The sequence below is a fragment of the Falco biarmicus genome, chromosome 4 (genome assembly GCF_023638135.1).
Source record: "Falco biarmicus isolate bFalBia1 chromosome 4, bFalBia1.pri, whole genome shotgun sequence".
Taxonomy (NCBI): domain Eukaryota; kingdom Metazoa; phylum Chordata; class Aves; order Falconiformes; family Falconidae; genus Falco; species Falco biarmicus.
This window is the reverse complement of record NC_079291.1, coordinates 93,520,880-93,542,351: the sequence shown is the minus strand read 5'-3', so window position 1 is coordinate 93,542,351 and position 21,472 is coordinate 93,520,880. Positions and strand designations below refer to the sequence as shown.

Sequence of the window (21,472 nt, the reverse complement as noted above, 5' to 3'; positions counted from 1 at the left end):
TGGGAAACACCAGCTCGCACTGCGGGGGGCTGGGGTCCCGAGGTATCCCTCCCCGCATCCCCTGGGAACAGAGAACCCCTCGCTGCAGAGCAAAGCCAGGGCCACAGCAACGTGTTCAGTTCACCTGGCAGGGAAAGCACCTTCCCACCTTCCCATATTTCTCCAGGGAGCTGGATATCTCCACATAGCAGTTGATGGGTGATGATGTACCTACAAAAGAAACTACTCCATTTCAACACCATTTGTAGTTAAATATAGAATTATTTAAAAAAAAAAACAAAAAAACAAAAACAAACCAAAAACACCAACCAAAACCCAAAACAGATCTCAGGCAATCTAGACATAACAAAAAGGAGTAATACTATACGAAGAAATCCTTGCAGCATTAGATGTATCTTGGAAAGTTACAGTGGTAAAAATTAATCTAAGCAAGGCTAGCTGGGGTATTTCATATACTGTCACTGCATATAATGCCACATCATATGTCACTGCAGGTGTCACATCATAAAATTAAATTGGTAATAGTCTCTATGCTTTTTATTTTGAAACCTCCATCTAACTGCAACTTCAAAATATCTCAAGTATTAACAGAATAGATACAAGAATACATGCTACTAATAAACTTCAGGCCTCTTTTCTGATTTAATAACAGAAAAAGAAATTTTAAAATATTTTTAATCTATGAACAAAACAGCTTCTAAAAGAATAAGTTTTACTGAGAAATACAGAGGTTTGAAAAAGCAGGACTGGTAACATTTAATCTCAGAAAGCAATTACAGAAGCAAGACATTTGAATTTCATAAAATTTGTTTAATTAATAATGCTCATTAACTGTGTGGTTTTAATTCATAAATACAGATAAAGTTGTAAAAAAAAACAAACTCAAATGTGCAATTCTTATTTTAAAATTTGATTTTAATGGCTGCCTCTTAATATATTAAAGATGTGGAAATCAGTTCAACTTGAACAGTTGCCAAACAAAAACCTCTTAACAATGAAGTAATGCTCAGTGGAGTGTACGTTCATCTCTACCTGGCAGCTTCTTCTGGTAAAAGGAACTACACCAATCTTTGGTTGTATATTAAAGCAAACTAACACCTCAAATAATTAATACAGACAAACATTTAAAGATTAACACTGTTTATATTTGTGCATCTTTGCATTTAACTAAATACAGTACAGAAGAAATGAAAGCCTGCTGTCTTAATGAAATGGGAGCAAATATAATCTGATTGAAAAAACAATAGCCAAAATACCTTTTTAAAGAAATTATGAAGAATTAAAAAACCCAGCCAAACTAGAAGCGATGAATTGCACATTTAGCGGTCAGAGCAACTGTTTTTCCTCATTTTCAGTAGCAATAGCCCAGTTTGAAATGCTAGAAACTCAAAGGGCCAGCTGCGTGTGGTGCTTCTGCAGAGCTTCCACCATCCTTCTCATCCAGACCACCTCAAAACACCAAACACCGACACACGTGCTTGGCACAGACTGTGCACTTCATGTTTTTCACATCAGCCTTCAAAAGCATGATGCTCTCTGTGCGCTAAGGAAGACAGATGGAAAAAAAAAATAAAAGAACATGTAAGCTCAGTCAAGGAGGTGAAAACATTAAAAAGAGAGAAGACAACAACGTATAAAGCAGTCAAGGAAGACACAACATGCCAACAAGTGATCTTTGGGAATACAGTATTCTAATAATACATTTATCTAGAGCCTAAAATAAGAGACCCTTTAAAATCCTGATTGCAAATGATTCCTCTATGAATACTTAAACTGAACAGCTTGTAGTCTTGAGAGTTATCAAGAGATTTGTCTCTCCTTTTACTCATTTCAGGCATATTAAACATGAAACCTGAAACAAGAATAAAATATATTCTACAAATAAACTAAAAATATCTTATAATTTGAATGATAGCTGGCTTTTACATTGAAAGGACGTAACTTCAATGCCATGAGAGATGTCACGCTTCTAAATGGTTAATGATGAACTAGGCAGGATGTTTCCATGGCAAGACCACACCAGCATCTTGTTGCTCCAATTAACAGTACACAATACTTACATTTATAAAAGACCGCTCTAAAAGATGTGTGTGGCAGGAGTTTACGTATCTTTTCTAAAACTTTTGCTTCACTTGCTAAAGAGGCATTCACATTCCAGACTTGCACAACATCTTCACGGTCACGAATGCTGACACTAACCCCTATTACTTCATCACCTGCACAGAAGAGGAAGCATCATTAAGGAATACTTTAAAAGTGAGACATGTCTAATTTGATACTTATGTATTATAAAACAGCGCCCAAAAGCTGATCTGAAGAAAAAGAGCAATCTCCAGTGAGGAGAATACCAATGCTCAAACCAGACAAAATAGTTACCAAACTGAAACAAACACTGTATTTGTAGAAACTATTGGAAATATTACCTCATTATGGTTTTAGTAAAGTGCCATAGGATTATTCTTCTTTGCTATTAGCACACTTACACTTGAGCAGAAGGGAATCACAAGACTCCCTTCAGAAATTCAGGTTAGCAATATAAACTGCTAAAGATAATTTACCTACAGTAATGCCTATAAGCAAAAATTGGGGGTGAGGGTGAAACAACTAAAACCCCAAGAACAGTACCTGGCGGAGATCAGGCACCAGCTTTTCCAGACTATGCTTTCTTTTTCTTTTAACTTTTGTCAAGGCAACAACAGGAAAAAAAAAAAAAGCATTAAAAAAAAATTAATAAAACCCCAGTCAGGCTGATGCTGCCTGTGTCGGTAATGCCGTGCTTCGCTGTAGCCGCCCTTTTTGGTGTGAAATTCTGAGGATGCAGCTTTGTGGGAGCTCAGGCTAAGGCCATGCTGCATCTGGGAGCGGTGGCTGCCTCCAGTGCATCCTAAGGGAAGGGCCAGTAGTGAGCATGCACAGCCGGTGTCAGCAGCGCACAGCCAAGGGGAAAAATTACCCCTGTAGGCAGCAGAATATCACATACTTGCTTAAACTGACCCCAAGACCACCCTATCAGTATATAAAGGGCAGGAATGCTCCCTTCTCGACACCAGCTCAGTTACGCGTGTTAAGGATTTTGAAAAACAGCGATTAGAAATGTCTCTCACAGCTTAAGGATTTGGGGCTTGTATTCTGTATCTTCCAGTTCTGAAAGTCAGGAGGGCTATGAGAGAAATCCACTGTTTGAGAAACTCATTCAAGAAAATTTCTGCAGAAAAAATAAAGGCACCAAGGCGATGCTACCAGCAGCAGCCTACTGCAATGTGCCTGCTCCACCTTATTAGCCAGGTGTAAGAGAAACTCTTTGAAAGGTTTTTGCTGAACAGCTCAGCAAACCCGAGAAATGCAATTCTTTTCTACAGAATGATAGAGCAGCAAAGGAATACTCCTAACGGGATATTCACTGTCACTGCAACAGCCAGTTAACCAGATACTCGTGCATAGGAGAGAAGTAAATATGGTCAAAAGAAATGATGGAGAAGTGTCATTTGAACTGAAAAGTTTGCTTAGTAACCAGCTCCCAGAACGCCTTCCCTCAAGGCCAGTGGATCACTACGTTCATTATTCACTTCCACCCAGAAGCAAGAAACAGTTCTGTAATGGAACCTCAATGAATTAAACGGTCAGACTCGTACTTGCTATCCATGACTAAGCAGCAGCATTTGATGACCTATCTTAAGCCAGCTAGTGTTCACAGTCCCTTCCAGGAGTCCATTTCCAAATTAAACATGCAACCTTGCAAGCCTAGAGAAGATATTTATTCTGAAAGCAACTTAGTTAAATTATTACCTCTGACCAAAATCACACGTGAGCTTCTGGATGATTAATGCCTGTTTTCCAGTAAACCAGCAAGTTATTTTAAGAATATTTATGTATTCAATTACACTAAAGATTACCTTGACCTAAGCAGAATTTTTAGGCAAGAACGAAGCTATTGCTAACCTGGGCTTCAGGAGAGCCAGGTTTGTGTTATGGCCCTGCCATGGGTCTTTTAATGTCACCCCAGGCAAACCACGCAGCCTCCCTCTGCCTCAGCAGTGCTTCCCCTGGCAACTCCGAACCAGGGGGGACCATGACAGCTAACAGGGGCATCTATCTCATGCAGCTGCTTCCAGCGGTGACACTGCAAACAATCGGTACAGACATGTCACTTGGGGTTCCAGAATCCTGTCATTGGAGAATGAATATTAATCATTTAAATAGTGGCTAACAGATAGATATTTAACAACTAGAAAACCTGCTGGCTTCCCAGGGAACCAAGCTGTTGAGCTTGAGTCTTATGTCAAGACAGTCAGAATACCTTGTCCTCCTCTTAATGACAACACGTATCAATGTGATTTCCAGCCCTATACCCCTTTTTTAGCAGTGTTTCCATGTTCTGTATTCAAACTCAAATTGTCATGCTAGCCTCAATCATTTTTAAGTTACCTGCTGCACAACAATCTGTAAACTGCTCTCCAATAGTTGCTAACAGTAGCTCTTTCCAAACTGCAGCCTAAGAAGGGGGAGAAAAAAAAAAATTACATTTGCATTATTATTTTTTAATAAGTTAGGTTTTCTGGCTCAGTTTTGAGTGCATTCTCTTTCCGAAGTTATCTAGACAAAAAGGTGTTTACTGTAAGTACGTGTTTTGTTACATAAGTAATTTCCTTAATCCAGTTGGAGCAAGAATTTAGACCCTGAAAATACATGCTGTTATACAGAATTGTTTAATAAATATTTTAAATATTCAACCATAAGTTTACCTTTGCTATATCTGTGTGCAGAACTCGACCTGAACGCATTAGTTAATGCAAAGCCTGAAAGTAGATTTCTCCCAAGAATTTCCCATGATAAGACTGTAAGATCCACTTGTGATCACTTGTTTCTACAGAAAAGAATAACCAGCCACTCTAAGAAAAGTACCTGAAAACCCTACCAGTAAATTAAATTGATTTTATATTTAAACATCATCTCTGATTAGTCTTGACTATGAAATAAGTCCATCTTTCAACAAGTTCAGTTTGCTCACTAGAGAATTAAAACGGGGGGAAAGCTATCTGCCACTTTGCTTTAGCTGTTAGACTAATGACATCATTACTTGCTTTTGACACTTGTTATCATGTAAGCCACAGCCCACACAAAATTCCAAATGCATCTGGACCAACCTAATGCTCTAAAGTGTGGGTTTACAGGGACAGAATATTTTTATTTATTTTTGAAAAGAATACATCAAGATATGTAGCTGTTTACCCCACCATAATAACTTCTTCGTATGCTACTTTCAAGGAACGTCTTTTCTGCTATATGAAGTTAGCTTGAGTTTTAGTACTATTAAAAAAACCCAGCAAATCAAATCATAGAATCACAGATACGTTTAGGTTGCAAAAGACCCTTGAGATCATCGAGTCCAACCGTCAACCCAGCACTGCCCAGCCCACCGCTGACCCATGTCCCTGAGCACCGCGTCTGCGCGGCCATTAAACACCCCCAGGGACGGTGACCCCCCCACCTCCCCGGGCAGCCTGGGCCAGGAACTTCCCCCCAAGTTCCAGCCAAAGCTCTCTGCAATGCACCAGGTTAAAACAAAAAGCAAGCAGCCACAAAGATGACAAACTAATAAACCACTTTAATGGTGTTTCCAAGTACTCCTAAGCCACCTTTTAGAACACAAAGGATCTCTGTGACTCATTATCACCTAATCCAATGCATCACATGAAGCTGTGCTACGGGAGCATCTGATGCGGTGTCTCCCGAGAGGCAGGCTGAGGACGTCAGCGTGCCAGCCTCTGACACGGTGCCTTTTGCCTGCCCGTAGAACAGCCCAGCGAGGAACGATGGCACTGACCACGCACAACCTCAGCAGCGGGCACAGTCGCTGCCGTGACTGGCCTTAACAGGCTCAAGGGTAGGAAGCACTTCATCCAGTAGTAGGCCTGATCCTGCAACTGCTTACGAGCATCTAAAAAAGGTATTAGTTTTCATATTAAAAATTGGGATACAGAAGTGTCACTGTACACATACAACATTTAAGTGTCAATATTTTCTCAGTCTGTTCTTCTTACCACTGGAAAGACTGATATCTTTAGAAAAAAACTACATTTTCCTCACCAAGAGCTGCTATAGCATATCGTCTTGAGTTAGGTCTGTACAAGATGGTTCATCTTAGCCAAGGAGATGCTGTGTGCACATGTGACAAAGAACAAAGCCAAAAAAAAGAGAAACAGGCAGAAATGTATTATTCAGGCTATTTGCAGAGGCACTAAAAGCTGACTGAAGTTCACCTTCAATTAAACCTTTCAGAAGTGACCTGCGACATGCAGTACATAGTCTGAGAGATCAAAAAATATCTTTATTTCAAGAAGGGGCTGTCATTCAGCCTCTGAAAAACATGGCCTCTGAGGTCCCTAAATTCACTGCCCAGTAATGCAGCTCCCCAAACCACCTGTCACTTCAGACAATCTTCACACCTTGATTATAAGAGGAGAAAGAAAATTTCAGTCTTTTGTGATCACTGGGGACTGCAGGGGAGGAAAGCTGCAATTCACATACGGGGGAAAAAAGCCCACAGGCAAAAATCAATTAACTTTTGGCTGAAATTTCAAGTACCATCTTTCAGCATTTAATGCCTTCTGCAAAGCTGTCACATCTTTCTGACACTTCACTTTTCCTGTTTAAAGGCCTGATCCAGAACACACTTATGCACATAAACACCACGTGTGAAGAGGTCAAATCTCCTTGCCGTGACAGTTCACAGAAGTTACTCACATGCATTTGATTAGGGACGCAAAGAGAAACCCCATTATTTCAGCAGGGCTAGAACAACAGCATGCCTGAACAGGTTTTATCTTTCACATTTTTTAATTAAAAAAAAAAAAATAGGAGGGGGGGAGGTGGGGAACTGAGCAGCACTACAGTTTCACAAGATGCAAGCGAGGTGATCTGACAACTCACTGTTGCCACAGGGCATGATCCTACTTGTCTTTTTACCTTTACCCCCTATGCCCATCAAAACACTCTCCTGGCCATACACTCAAATTAAGAATAAACTGGAAAAGAGACTTTTTGTGACAGAGTGCATTAAGCTGGCTCGTTAACCCATCCAATGAACAGCAGAGCCAGTGCAAGAGGAATCAGGAGAGAATGAGGAAGATCTTCCCCTTTCCAGTGGGAGCAAGCCATGTGATGGGATTAACCATCGGTGGGAATGACGCCTGGGTCCAGTTTGGCTGCAGGAAGTCACAGCACTGCCCACAGCCGCACACAGGTGCGAACAAGCCGTGCCAAGGAGAAATCTCCTACCGAGTCTGACAGAGGGGTTAGGAGCATTTCAGTGATACTCTGCAAGTTGGGCTGGACTCTGTGCCTGGACCTTTGAAGAGCATTACTGAGGTTCTAGCCATAATTTAGCACATAATGTTATCAGGAAAAGATTTTTTCTGTTTTTCTTTGTGTGCTTGTAAGCAGTCTTGAGAACAAAGGGCATTGTAAGATACCGTGTGTCCAAATGGAAGTGGAATATAACGCTGCAGCTTTTGTTTGCATGATAATACACTGACAAATATTATCAAAAGCAAGGGACATGGCATTATTGTAAAAGAAACTTTTGCTTATTGTCTTAAAATAAAAGGTTAGAGACATTAATACAGCGTTTGATTGTTGTATTGCATGATGTCAGAACTAAAAAGCTTTACAACAGCCTTATCAGATGGAACTTAAAGAAACCCCATTACTAAACAAGGTCTAAGTAAAGTGTCAATATAACATACCGTACTTTCTTTAGGGACCTTCATTTTCCATATGCCTCCTTTGGCATTGCTTTCCTCTTCCCTGGTTATGGGAAATAGGTCAGTGAACATAAACATTCAAAACCACATCTAGATAACTCCAGTTTAATTTCCCCAGAAAAAATCCCATCTGAAATGCAATTACTAACTCCAGGTAGCATGACTCAAGTTAGGTCTTCTGACATGAAAGAGAATTCTCCCATTGTTCATACGAAGTGTATCTCCCAACACCTAATCCCTTTCCTAAGTTTTGTGTGTTGGAAAAGACATTTTCCCTGACTACAGCCCATCTTTGAAGTGGCTGCACACTGTATGGGAACAAGCCACAAAATAATTTTATGTTTTACTATGGTAACCTTTTATTTTGGAAAAACTCTGGCGTATTTTCACAGAAGCGGCTTATTACATTCAAGTTTATCCAATTTAACAAAAGAACATGAGCACACTTCATTTCAGTTTTGTTACTAGCTAGAAATTAATTGCCCTTATTAAAAAAAAAGACCAAAGCTGCCCAAGATCAAGGCAGACATAATCATTAAGCTGCCTTGAAAAGACAAAGGTGAAATGTACAACCCTGTGAGCATCTCAAGTTAATTCTGTCACAATTATTTTATAAGATTTTAAATTAGGCCTTCTAGTTTCCTGTTAGAACTCTCTAAAAGCAAAGTTAAAGGAATAACCTAAAATACACCTCTGGAATATCTAAACCCGGTATGAAACCTGTAAGTGTTCCCCAGGACCAACCCAGACAAACACTGGGGAAGGGAGGGGGAAGCTTTGGGATGGCATCTTCAAAAACCTGCACTCCTCAATTCTTAAGTCAAAATTTGTTTTTCTTCCTAAAAAACTAATGCAGCATTAGCCAATATACCATAACTGTAATCTGAGAAAAGCTCCTTGGCAGTAATTACTGAAAAATTAGGGGGTTACTGATGAGATCAATCTCTTGCAATCCCTTTCCTAAAATAAAAAAAAATGTCTTTTATTTAAGACTTTGATGTATCATTTTCAGAAATGATCTTTGCATGTCACACCTCGAATAGTCACTCACCAAATGAAAACCAGAAAAAACAAAGAAACAAATCCCCTAAGTGTTCTCGCTTAACCTTGCAGGCAGATGAAGGCTTGCACACAACAGCCCAGTTGATTTATACACACACCCCCCAGCATCTTTCAAATCCCGTTTAACTATCCTGACTAGTCACAGTATTTTTGGAAAAGTAATGTAGACCTTCAGATGCATTTCACTTCAGAGAATTATTTACTTCTTTACTAGATCAGGACAGAAATCTCCTGTACTAAGTTGCCGCCCAGTCAGACACACTACGATCAAGTTCAAAAACTCTAATCCAATCACAATCTATGCAAACGATGCCAAAAACATCAAAACTCCTCAGAAAGTGCCTGGGATCTCTTATTGGGATGTGGCAGGGCTGCGCCAGGAAGAAGGTATGCAAAACTCAGTTTCTGAAAGGAAAACATCAATTATATCAATGCTTTATTCCATTACTATCCTACAATCAAGTAGGAATTTGCTGCAATGAGTCACTTCGTAATGTCTAAAATTCCTTTTAATCCAAGGTGTATGTGCATCTACATGTGTACGAAGAATACTGCTGCACAGGTGAGGATAAGGATCGCCAGTCATTTGCACCATTAGTATACTAGCTTCAGCAGAAAGAAAAAAAAATGCAAGTTAAAAATAATTCAAATAGAAGTCACATATCCTGTGTACTCAAAATTCAGAGTCATATTTTGATTTCTTAACTTTTTTTGTAATTTAATTTCTTTCTTACATTTACATTCAGAGGTGGACAATTAAAGTGCAGTCTGTATTTTGTCACTCCTACGATCCTTGGGATATTTCTTTCACAGGTCTCTCAAGTTGAGGCATTCACAGGCAACAGAAACAAGACACTCCTGTCCCACGCACACCTCCTTTCTTCTTCCACTGCCCATTCCCAGAAAAATGTCTAATGATAACATACCAAAGCGGCCGTCTTTCTCCCCGCATTAAATGGTAACTACATCTCAGAGGCAAATTTGTCACAGGAGGAATGTTGTTGTAGACACTCCAGAAATCCTTAAAAAGAAAAAAAAAAAAAAAAAACCACACAACACCTAATTGCATTAAGGCAAGAGAGTAATTTTCATGCAGATTTACCTCCTTGGTCATTTTTTCTAGAACAATTACGTATCTTGCTCCTAGAGAACTGGCACCTTCCACGTTATAATAAAATGCTCTGGAAAGAGCTTGTTGCAATTTCACTTCTACTGTTTTGTTCTTGGGGTTGTTTTTTCATTGCCAGTTCTGCATAAGGTGAAGGTAGAAAGAAAGGAAGCACTTGAACTGTGGATTATTTTAGAATTAAAGTCCTTAGGAATAGAGAGAAAAAAAAATCATCAAAATCAGAGTTACACTATGTATGTCAGAAAAAACAATACAGAAAACTTTCTTAGCAAATTAAAATATATACACTTATATCAATTAGCCATCTTGCTTAAGACTAGTCTAAACTTCTATGATTATTCTGAGTAAAAAACCCGCTACAAACAGTAATTCTGTTAAACAAAATGCCTAACTAGCAATCCAACTAGTGTGTCTAGATCACTGTGAAAAGTTTCACCCAGATGCAAAGAACAAGAGAGGCACAAGTTAATACCGGAATGGGGGAGAAATCAGAAGATCCAAGTTACCAGGAACCGTCGGATTACTTCCCAGCATTTCAGCCAATAAAAGCAGAAGCTGTCACGCATGTTTGGGGTGGATAAAAGGCACCAAAAAAGCAGTGGTGAGCAACAGGGAGGGACAAGTGAAAAGATCCCCGGCCCCTTTCTTCTTTACCCAACAATCAGGAATATTAAAGGGTTTTTAAAGACTTAAGTTGCATCAATATGCAGTGATGCAATATTAAGCATTAGCACAACTCATTATCTGATACTTAATCATCAGCATAAATTTAAAAATAAAAGAGTGCAACATTATGTGACAAATTTTTGTGGCCCTTGGCAATTCTACCTCCAAGCCATTAAGAAGAGATGGAAGACTATTAAAAATATAAAACCCAGGTATAAACGTTACCTGCGTACCCAAACCCCAAAGCTGCTGACAGAAGTGGAAGGAGCAGTGCTGCACTGGCAGGTGGCTGCGGAAATATTTGAGAGCTCTTGTGTCCTGAACCAGGAAGCCAGTTGGGAAGGTTTTGTTTTGTTTTTTTTCACGTGGTGCATGCCAGCATCCCTCAATGACTGGCTGCTGCCCATGAAGGACAGCAGTGAAGTCAATGAAGATTTTGGTTCTGCTTCCTCGAGGAAGATGATACCTACATATCACAAAATATGCACAGCAAAAGGCATCAGGAGCCACACTGCCAGCTTCTGACAGCCTCATCCAGACCACGAGGCTTCCCAGGAGACCTGAGGGAGATCCTGTGTATTTTAAACCCCAACCTGATGAGAAGAAAACCAATTTCAGCCATTAAAACCTAATCATCTGAAGGCCAGATTCAGAGTGGGAAAACTGAGAACACCAGATACTGTGTACAACAGCCCGTGGCCTTAAGCTGTCCTGTTTTCAGCAGGAACCACGGCAACCCATTTTGAAACAAGCCCACTTCTGCCATCAGCTTGAACTTCGGAGTGTCACTTCATTGCATGACCCACGGGGACATTCTGCTGACACAGAGAGGTGAGAGGGAACCTCTCCCAAAGATCTGCAGGACACTTCCATGCTTTATGCCAAAGAATTTCCACTGATTACTTCATCCCCAGAAAACTCCAAAAGCAATGCAATCTCATGCAATGTACAGGTTGTGCAGACGTTAATGAGAAAGCCTTACTTAAAACTCTGGTAGATCACTACGGCTGGGCTCCTTCAAAGGGAAGGTTTGGACATCATCTTAGAATTTCAGAGATTTAGTGAACTAGAGTCAGCCTAGCATTAAGGTGAGACAAATACCAATTCATTACACTTCACGCTAACCGTGAATGCAGTTTTACTTGCAAGAGAAGCCCACTGCTAGGCACAGATGACACAGATACGCAGAATTTCTCATTGCTGTACTGCATGATTTAAAAGTGCTTTAATTCGTCAGTTTGCTAGAATCTCTTTTTCTTTAAATTCATGCTCAAGGGGTAAAAGAAGAAGAAAAACACAAGCTGTAATTTTGAGTCTTTGTGTAATAATTTCCTGTATTTAAAAAAAAAATAAATAAATGAGAAAAGGCAGGAAAAATATTTAAAATGCATCAAATGTAACAATCCAATGGAGGTACAGTTGGAAACTCTGGAAAGTTTAAGAAGAGGGGGCTTGCCTGATCAATGAGCTTCCTCTTTTCCTGGTGTGGAAAGCCACATGAAATGCAGGCAATGACTGAGTCACCCTACACACAACCAGTACCACTCAGTTCCGTCCCACAGGTGAGCAAAGCCACCAGTGTGGCTCGTCCGTGTGAGCCAAGCCAAAAGGCAAGGTGCGCAGTGAGAGCATGGCGCGCAGTGAGAGCATGGCACACAGTAGCCCCGGCCAGTGCGGCCCCTCACCTGTACCGTGCGTGCCGTGTAAATCTTCTTCAAATGTGATGCATACTCAGCCGCCGTCGTCCCAGGGAGCGACCTTGAAAACAAAGTCGAGGCTGATAAAAATATTTCTGTTATCAAGGGAGGAGAAGAGAGATGGATGGGGAAAGCAAATCACACCAGCGTGGATGTGAAATATTCATGTGTCAAAGCTGCGTAATAAACCCTAATTCCAATTATCGCCAATCATTTAAAGACAGGATTTTAGGTGCTTCTATACTTTTGAATAAGATTCACCCAGTATTTTTGAAAATATTTTGGTTCAACAGCTGGATTAGGGCTTTTAAACCCAGACGTTTCAAACCAGTGCCCCCACACACACACCTTCGGCCGGTGGAAGGGCTGCCTGTACGGGACGGCGGGCTCCTACCCCGACCGTCCTTGTAACTGCATTTCGTGCGGGCCAGAGCCGCCGGGGGCGGGTTGCGGCGCTCGGTGCCCTGCACGGTAACAACCACCTCACCGGCGGCGGCCGCGGAGCAGCGCCGAGGCCCCGGGCAGGCGCCGTGCCCCGCCGCGGCCGCTAGGTGGCGGCGGCGCACAGCCCGGCGGGGCGGGGGCGGAGCAGCCCCGCCCCCCCGCAGCAGCCCCGCCCCCCAGCCGCGGTCCCCCGGCGTCCCCGAGCGGCGGGCCGGGCTGGTGGGGGAGCCGGGCCCAGCGGCAGGCCGGGGGAGGGAGGAGAAGGCTGACAGGGGATCCTACCGGTGCATACAAACATCTTAAGGGCAAGTGTCGGCCGGACGAGGCCAGGCTCTTTTCAGCGGTGCCCAGCAACAGGACAAGGGGCAACAGGCACAAGCTGCAACACGAGATGTTCCACCTGAATATGGTGAAGAGCTTGACCTTGAGGGTGACCAGCACTGGAGCAGGCTGCCCAGAGAGGCTGTGGGGTCTCCTTCTCTGAAGACATTCAAACCCGCCTGGATGTGACTCCGCAGCCTGCTCCAGGAGAGCTTGCTGTAGCAGGGGGTTGGGCTGGGTGGTCTCCAGAGGTCCCTTCCAACCCTGACCATGCAGTGATATCACCCAACGCATGCAGGAAACCTTCAAGACCAGGCAGCTCACCCACCACCAGCAGCGTGTATTTCTTCCAGCCATGCCTGCCAGCAGCGCTTCCCGAAGTCCTTGGCTTGGTTTCATTCCAGACTGTAGGGATGCACTGATGTATGCCTGGCACAGGTCGGCTTTCCTAGCTCACCCTCACACTGACTATTCCCAATTCCCACCTGGAGCTGTCCCCTTTAGGCACACACAGCACTGACTGCACCCCATCATCTTAAACGTCTTTTCCAACCTAAATGATTTATGATCCTATTTATAACCTTCATCATGACTCCTCAGCGCATGAGACGCAGGACGGTGCATCCACACCCTTGACACCACTGGCTCCTGTCACCATACTACCAGCACATCGTACACCCGTCGGACAATTCCCAGCACACCCCCACAGGCACAATCTGGGGGGAAATGAGGTCAGAATTGCTAAGGCACATTCATTTTGTTAGAACTGGAAACCTAATTTCCACACACACACCCCTAGAAGCTGAAATAGGATTTCTACAGACAAATCAAGATCAACAGACAAAGCAACCTCCCATTGCATCTCAGAAGAGGAAACAAAAACGTGTAAAATGACTAAATCTGCAAACAGAAGCGACAGAACGGATTTAAGGAACCACAAGAAAACACAGCTGTTGCTCAGATACCTGCTAAAGAAAGGGTAAGAGCAAACCGGCCCTCAGTAACCCTCCCACCAGTGCGGCTGTTTGCCCTGATACCTCTTATCAGCATGAAACGTGTCCAGGAAACAAAAGTAAAGTTACTCTCAGTTGTTACAGATACCATTTAGGCTCTGAGGCAAAACCTAGATATTAATGTAAAGGAAGAAATTTAGTATGCAAAAATACTGAAACAACATCACAACTTCAAAACTATAATAACAGCCCCAAGGCTTTTGGAAGACTCCTATCGAAATAAGTTACTTTAAAAATGCATATAAAAAACAGCAGAGAAATCCCTCCCAACTTTTTCAGTATTGAACATGCTAGCATCTGCTTTACTATTTGTCTGTTAATAGGAGTACATTGCAACAGTGAAACTGATGAGAAAACAGTGTTACATGTCCAAATCTCATCAGAAAGTCACTTTAACTAGAGGTTATAAAAACAAACAAACAAAAAAAACCCAAGAAATCATTATGGCAGAGGTTTTAGTCTGTGGCTCATGAACTATGAAAACTCCCATGGAAAAACTGATAACCTGAAAATAACAAAAGGCAAAACTTCCACCAACGTGCTCAAAAGGAATCATCATAGTACAGTTTTTGGGGTGGTTTTTGTTTTGTTGTTTCGGGGTTTTTTAAATTTTGTTTTGTTTTGCTTTTCCCTTGCACTTTACACTCAGCATCAAGGAAAAAAATAATCACAGTATTTAACAGAGTCAGACAGATGGATTTTGAATGGACAAAAAAAAAGTAGGCAGTTAAAAGCAGACTTTAAATCTTACCAGGTGATATAAGTGTTTGTCAGTAGAGATTTTGCAAGAAACCACCCCTTGGTTTTCCCTTGTTGCTGACAGCAGTAGCGCCTCTCTGCTAACACTGTGTTTTGTGTATAACAGCACAAACAAGCAAAATCTGAGGCAACTTTGCCTCTTATTGTCTCACACCACTGCCCAAGAAATCCCTTTTCTTAGGCGCTACCTCTGCCGGTTTGCTAACCTAGCCGTCACCAACACATACGGGTTAACTTTGTTGTACAATGTACAGTATCACACTCTCTGGACTCGCACCAATACTGCCACTGAGATGTTTCAATAATATGGTCTACTTGAATACAAGATTAAAATCTGTTCTCTAATGATAGCCTTCAAAAGTTATCTAGACCATCACAGTAGCCATTTAGCAAATTCAATGCCATTTAAAAAAGCAGCTGAGACAGACAGAATATCTCACTTTGAGGTTATAAAATTATTCATTTTGATAGTTGTAAATAATATTTTCCAGAGAAAGTATGTGATCAGCTAGCAGAAAACACCAACCGAACAGCAAATTATCTGTTTTAAAAGTTAAGGTGAGTGACCATTTCTTTCTAACACCCTGCCTGGCAAGTGCCCCATGCCCACAAGATTACACCACATTAATTATTTCAGCATTTCACCCAGCTCTGCAAAGTGTCAGTGATTTATGGGTATGTGCATGAACCCCAAAACTTTTTTTTATTTAAAAAAAAAACAAACAAACAACTATTGAAAAGACTGCAAATGAGAAAATGATTACACGCATCAATTTAAAAGTTCAGGATCATTTGCTGCAGAAATTATACCTGCACAAATTTGGTTTAATGGATGACTATAAGGCAGAGACAGTATTTTAATCGCAGACAGACAGACAGAAGGAAAAATCCCAGAATTTCCTGCAAAATCACAGACTACTGACAAATCTGAACCACAATGTTTCTGTCATAGCCACCCATAAACTCAGCAAATCAGCACCGATGACACCTGAGGGGGCTTTGTGCCTTGAAACCCATGAAATTGTGGTGGTTTGTGTTTTTGTTTGTTTTTTTAACCGAGTACACTGAGTAATTTTAAATTAAGATCATACAAATGGCAAATTACTTCCAAGTGAAGGGATCTGTAGAAATTCCTAGTTCTGTAACTCTTCCAGCAAACACTTACACTATAAGCTAGGAGTAGTGAGGTGGTTGTGTACTTTGCTAAAAACCTCAATACACATGCTACTTACAAAACAAGAACACTGCAAATACTGACCCTTGAAATGAAGCCATCACAGGATTCCCCCCCTTTGAATAATTTTACTGCCATCAACAATAAAATTAAACTGATATGCCATACTAGACTGTCAGTTATTGCTATGGTGAACAATTCATTTCCAAGTAACGCAACAGCCCCTGGAAATCCCCACGAGCGCACTGACAGGAGGGGACACACATGACAGCACAAGCCAGGCACCCACAGCTCTTCGGGTCCCCCGTGGGTCCCCCATGGACAGCCTGCACATAAAATACTCAGCAGTTCTGGACTGCCTGGTCTGTGCCCTGTGATGTCACTTTTCCGCATCTTCGGAATCTTTATGGCAGAAGTTATAGTGCAGTATCAGGAATAATCGAGTTGGCTCGTCAGGCCAGACCCACCATACAGCATCTCACGGGTGGCAGTTACAAGTGGAAGGTGGAAACAGGAATAACCTACACAAGCTGAATCCTAATGCCAGCTTGCTTCACTACTCCTTCATTATTCCAGCGCAAATAAAGAACAAAGGATGCAAAGATAAATTCCATTGTTTCATCCATGAATAAACCTCCAGGTGGCTGTGCTTATGTTAATGTCTGATGCAGAACTGTAGCTCTTCTGTTCCCCTGCAAAGAATTAAGGACAGAAGTTTTTTCATGTGTGCTCACACTAGCCTTTGTTTCCCAGGGGGGGGAATCTCATCACCGCTTTAGCAGGAGCTTTAAAAGCTGCCAAGCACTTTTGAGAATACCCCTGTAAGTACTTAGCCACAACTGGTTTTGGTATAAATAAGCAAAATATTTACTCTTACAAAGCATAAACTCAAAAACATGCTGTGGCAACTAAATCTGGTAATCCATTCTGAATACAAAGACTGATTTCAAGCCATCAAAGCCTGTCAAAATGCATTTATGGGGCTGAACGTTCTTATAATATTAACCATCATTTTTCACTGTAAGCCACCTACTCATAAGCTTTAATAGATGAAACAGATGATCCTAGATAAATAAGATTTTGCTATAGGGAAAAAAGGAAATATATTAAGTTTAGCTTCAAATATCTGATGTGTTCACTTATGAAGATTCAGAATTATTATAAAAATGGTTCCGTTATCAGAATTTATCTACTAAACTTTCCAAACAAAACTGTATAAACATAGAACTCATCAGTATAACATGCAGAGAGAAAAATCAGCACATAAGGATAATTTGTTTATGTAAGAATATTTTCACTTTCCTGAAGCAGGCTAATAACATCGCATTATACTTGACAATGTTCATAAGCATATTCTTACCCTCACGAAGATACAGAGGATTTAAACTACTCTTGCAATAGAAAGAAAATTACCAAAAAAGCACTGTTAGAAGTCAGGCAAGAAGGCAAGGCAGGCAGGCCACGGTGCTGCAGTGCGATCTGCCCGGCTGCATACTCCCATGGAAGCGAGCACACCTTTGTCGAGGTTTATCTAGAAACAAGACTTCGGTACTAGGCTTTGTGTGGCGTGTGCTCAATTTCTGACAGTGCTGATTTGTATAGAAGGGTACTGGTACATTCCTTGCCACTGACTGCAAGCGGTCTGTCAGCAATGCTGGCAGCTCCAATGCAGTCAGATCTTCACAAAGCGGCTTTTTGCAGTGACGCACATCATCTTCATTATCATGTGCGCACACACACACGTTGGGCTAAAAACTGTTACGCTGACAAGAACTCCCGTTTCTTGTCATAAGCTGAAAAATCAGGCAGCTACTAGTACTAGTACGTTCCCTTTGTTATTTTGGTAGGAAAGGCTTACCTGGTGCAGCCTTAAACATAAGATGGCATACAATACCCTCGCTAATGTCATGATTTGCAAAGTTCACAAAGTAGGATATTTGCATCGTGTCCACATGCACATCAAAAAGCATCATCAGCTTCACAGATTAGTATTTACACAAAGATTGCACCCAGATCCACAACCCCAAATCCCACAAAGGGGATTTCAAGTGCCTATCACAGCTAGTCATCTAGGACATCCCAACCTTAGATGGTCATTTCACTTCTCCTTTTGTGCAATCCCCATGTTGAAGGTGCCAGACAGCATGAACACAGTGACCAGATTTGTAATCCTTGGTTTTAATTTGTTACAGTCAGTGATGCATATTGACCCTTTGTTGTAAAAAAATTGAAAGACTACACAGTGTAGCAAAACTAGAAAGGTAATCTTGCATTGCAAAGCCAGAGGCCACTATAAGCAGGACCCTGCACCAAACCAGATCCTCACCGAGATAAACATGATTATGAAGAGCCACCAGCATGAATCAGCTTCAAGGTGGCACCAAATGCATCTGCAAGACTTGCTGAAATTCCCCACACCCTCTAACATCACTGCAGCCAAAAGTGCTATGAGTGAGGTGTGTAGGTATGCACTTGGAAATGTGCAGAATGGACAAATGAAACAGCAGATCTGAACTCTGGGTTTCAAAACCTTTAGCACATGACCTTAAAATGTTTTAACAGTTAAAAAGGAAATCCCATTTCTCTCAAGAGAAAAACACCTGACAGCTTTTCTGTCTTCTATGAAACTGCTGACCTGCAAGCATTTGAAGATCATAGGTGGGATCTTATTTGTCAGACTGATGAACAATATTCTCCCAAACACTTTCATCACGCTCACTTTCCTAATGCATCTACAGGGTAAGATAAAAGAGAGCGATATCAGACTGTCACTATTTCAGAAACACATACCAAGAAAGGCTTAGCAGTTATGGGAAAGGCAGATGCCCTGTGACACGTGGAAGATAATGGCAACGAACCAGAACCTGGTCACAGGATCCCAGCCTCCAGATGCTAAGCCTGTGCGGAGGCATTCACAGAAACAAGTGCTGAGGTAGATTAAACAAAGGCATTTACTCCTGAAGCAGGAGATAAAAGCAAGGTCATGAACCCCAAGGGAATCACTCGGTAGTGTATCACCAGTTGTTACAGAAAGTACTCCTTAGCTGATGGGTATTTATTTTAACCATGTGACTTAACGAAGATATATTTTAACATCTCCAAAACATATTTCATGGATGTGTCTCTCCCAGCAATTTAATAGAAAAAGATACCAAAGTCTATTTATCCTTAATCATCTCTTCTTGGTTTTCATGGCAAGTACAGGGTAAAACATACCACCAGACAAAAAACAATGCCATATCATGAGGAAACATCACTGCCCCACACTGGCGTTACTAAAGTGAGTTAAAGCACCCACAGTTACCTCCTATGGGAAGTCCACCCTACGGAACCCTCAGCAACAATCCCTCTGTCAAATCTGCATGGTTGTCCCAACAAATGTCGCAGCCACTTCTGTGGGACTCTGTAAGGAGACATCCACCTCCACACACCATAGTAAATGAAGTCTGTGGCTCCATCTCATGCATGATTTTTAATGCCCTAAATGGTTTTAAAATGTATGTGGCGGGCTGCCCCCTGCTGTGGGCCAGGTGCCCCCCCAGCCGCTCTGTCCCTGCCCCCCCGGGCACAGACCATCTCCCCAGGGCCGGCTCAGCCCCTCACACCCTGCGGCTTCTGGCTGCAGCTGCTGCCGTGCCGGAGCTTTTCCCTGGGGAAACCAGTGATCCCAGAGCCGCTGGGCCTGGGGAGCGCTGGGCCCAGCTGGGAGCCGGCTGGCAGGGGCGGCAGCGGGTGTGGGGGCAGCTCCAGGCAGCCCCCGCCGCCAGCACACCCAACGTACTCACCCCAGCGTACACAACACATCTCGCTTGTGGCATTCTTGTTCCCTGCTGTTATTCTATCACTGCTGATGGCAAACAAAACACAGTTTTGTGTATATATGGTTCCTTTTCTTTTTTCATATACGTACACTCTTGGGTTTATAAGTTAAGGAACAATAATACTACCTTATTAAATGCACTTATATGTGAACAGAAAGAAGAAAAAAATAAACAGAACAACTGAATTTTAAGAGTCCAAAATAGGGTGGAACCAAGACTTACTAAAAAAAAATCGTGACACAAGTCAGGGACTTGAAATAGAATTTAACTTCCGATGTTGGTTATAAAAGATGGACATGCTTATCTCCACATGGCTTGTGTAAACAGACAGATCCGGATGGTGGCTTGCCTGAAGAGCAGCCCAAATGCTGCCTTTTGAAAACACACAGACAGCACAACTCGGATCCCAAACGGGATCGTAACTACCTCGTGAGTTCAAAAAGATTGATCAGAAATAATTTGTGGGGTATTTATAAGATTTGATTGGTAGAACCCAAGCATGTTCGTGCGTTTTCAGTTGTTACTGAGAGAGAGAGAGAGAGAGAGAGAAGACAACGTTACCCACGGTGTGGGGCAGCACATAGGGACAGACAGGCCAATGCAAGAGAGAACTTTCTTCTGGAGTCGGGCGAGGGGAGAAATAACAATTAGAAAACTGAGAGAAAGGAGATGCAGAGATTCAAACCAAAATGCCAGAAAAAAACCGCATTAGAAAAACAATAGCAAATTCTGGTTTTAAGCTCCCCGTTTCAGTTTTGGCACTGGCACTTTCCCCCTGTGCCCTGCCGCACGTACCAGGGGGGAGCTCCCCTTGCAGCACCCTGGGGACCACAGCCCCCAGCGCACCAAGCTGTTTCAGCTCATCCTTCAAAACAGATCACTCCAGGTTTGAAGAGCCGATCACCTACAGGAGTCGAACCTGGCTACTAAAGCGTTCTGAACTGGCCACGCCGCGGCCACCCAGTGGGCTGAGGGGCGAGGGCCAGCTCCACCGTGCCCACCACCGCAGCGCCTGACCTTCAGCCTTCTATTCCTGGGGCTCGCCAGCGTCACGGCTAAATTTAGAGCTCAAAACACCGCCGACGTCGCCGGAATCCGTGTGTGCCCGTCGCACCGCAAAACGGAAAGCGCTGCCGACACCCGTTCGAGCCCCGAACCGCCGCCGCCCGCCCCGACGGGCCGGGACGGCGCCGTGCGCGCCCGGGGCTGCCCCTGCCGGGCCCCCGCCCCACGGCCAGCGAGGGCGCCCCGGGTCGGGGATGCTGCCCCCCGCCGGGCTTTGGGGGTTCCCACACACACACAGGCTTTAAGCCCCCCGCCAGCCCCGGCCCCACTCACTTGTCCAGCCAGAAGGTCCAGGGCGAGTGGAGCGGCAGCCGCGGGGGCTCGGTCGCCTGCCCGCCCCGCCCGGGGGGGCTGAGCGCCATCTCCCTGCCCCGGCCGGCCTGCGCGGGGAGGGGACAAGGGACGCGGGAGGGGGGAGGAGGGGGCGCCGGGCGAGGGGAGGGACGCGGGGCTCGGGCAAGGGGAGGGACAGCCGCGGCCAGGGGAAGGGACAGATCGTGGAAGCGTTTAGGTTGGGAAAGACCTTTGAGATCATCGAGTCCAACCGTCCGTCAACCC

General features: G+C 43.1%; 1 protein-coding gene across 7 annotated transcripts; it reads right to left on the bottom strand.

Annotated features, from left to right (window-relative positions):
- Positions 1-1,123: 1,123 nt before the first annotated feature.
- Positions 1,124-21,332, bottom strand: EIF4E3 (eukaryotic translation initiation factor 4E family member 3). Of its 7 annotated transcripts, XM_056337673.1 has the most exons (8): positions 21,188-21,332; positions 20,411-20,467; positions 12,306-12,378; positions 9,752-9,846; positions 7,746-7,806; positions 4,426-4,492; positions 2,061-2,216; positions 1,124-1,543 (listed from the first exon to the last, which is right to left on the bottom strand). In XM_056337673.1, exons 1-8 carry the CDS (start codon positions 21,274-21,276, stop codon positions 1,512-1,514), a joined length of 630 nt encoding a protein of 209 aa, XP_056193648.1. In that variant the 5' UTR covers positions 21,277-21,332; the 3' UTR covers positions 1,124-1,511. The 7 variants fall into 7 exon arrangements, with proteins under 7 accessions (XP_056193648.1, XP_056193650.1, XP_056193651.1 ...); XM_056337675.1 differs by lacking the exon at positions 20,411-20,467; XM_056337676.1 differs by lacking the exon at positions 20,411-20,467 and having other exon boundaries at positions 12,312-12,378; positions 21,188-21,331.
- Positions 21,333-21,472: the final 140 nt, after the last annotated feature.

What these genes read in the sequence shown, in the direction of transcription:
- EIF4E3 (XM_056337673.1), bottom strand. Translation starts at nt 21,276, where the DNA reads ATGGCGCTCAGCCCCCCCGGGCGGGGCGGGCAGGCGACCGAGCCCCCG. An exon ending in TGTGCTGCCCCACACCGTGG is followed by an intron (nt 12,379 to 20,410) that starts GTAACGTTGTCT and finishes TTTGTTTTCAAG; the next exon opens with GTCGCTCCCTGGGACGACGG. An exon ending in ACACGGCACGCACGGTACAG is followed by an intron (nt 9,847 to 12,305) that starts GTGAGGGGCCGC and finishes TTTCTTTTTAAG; the next exon opens with GATTTCTGGAGTGTCTACAA.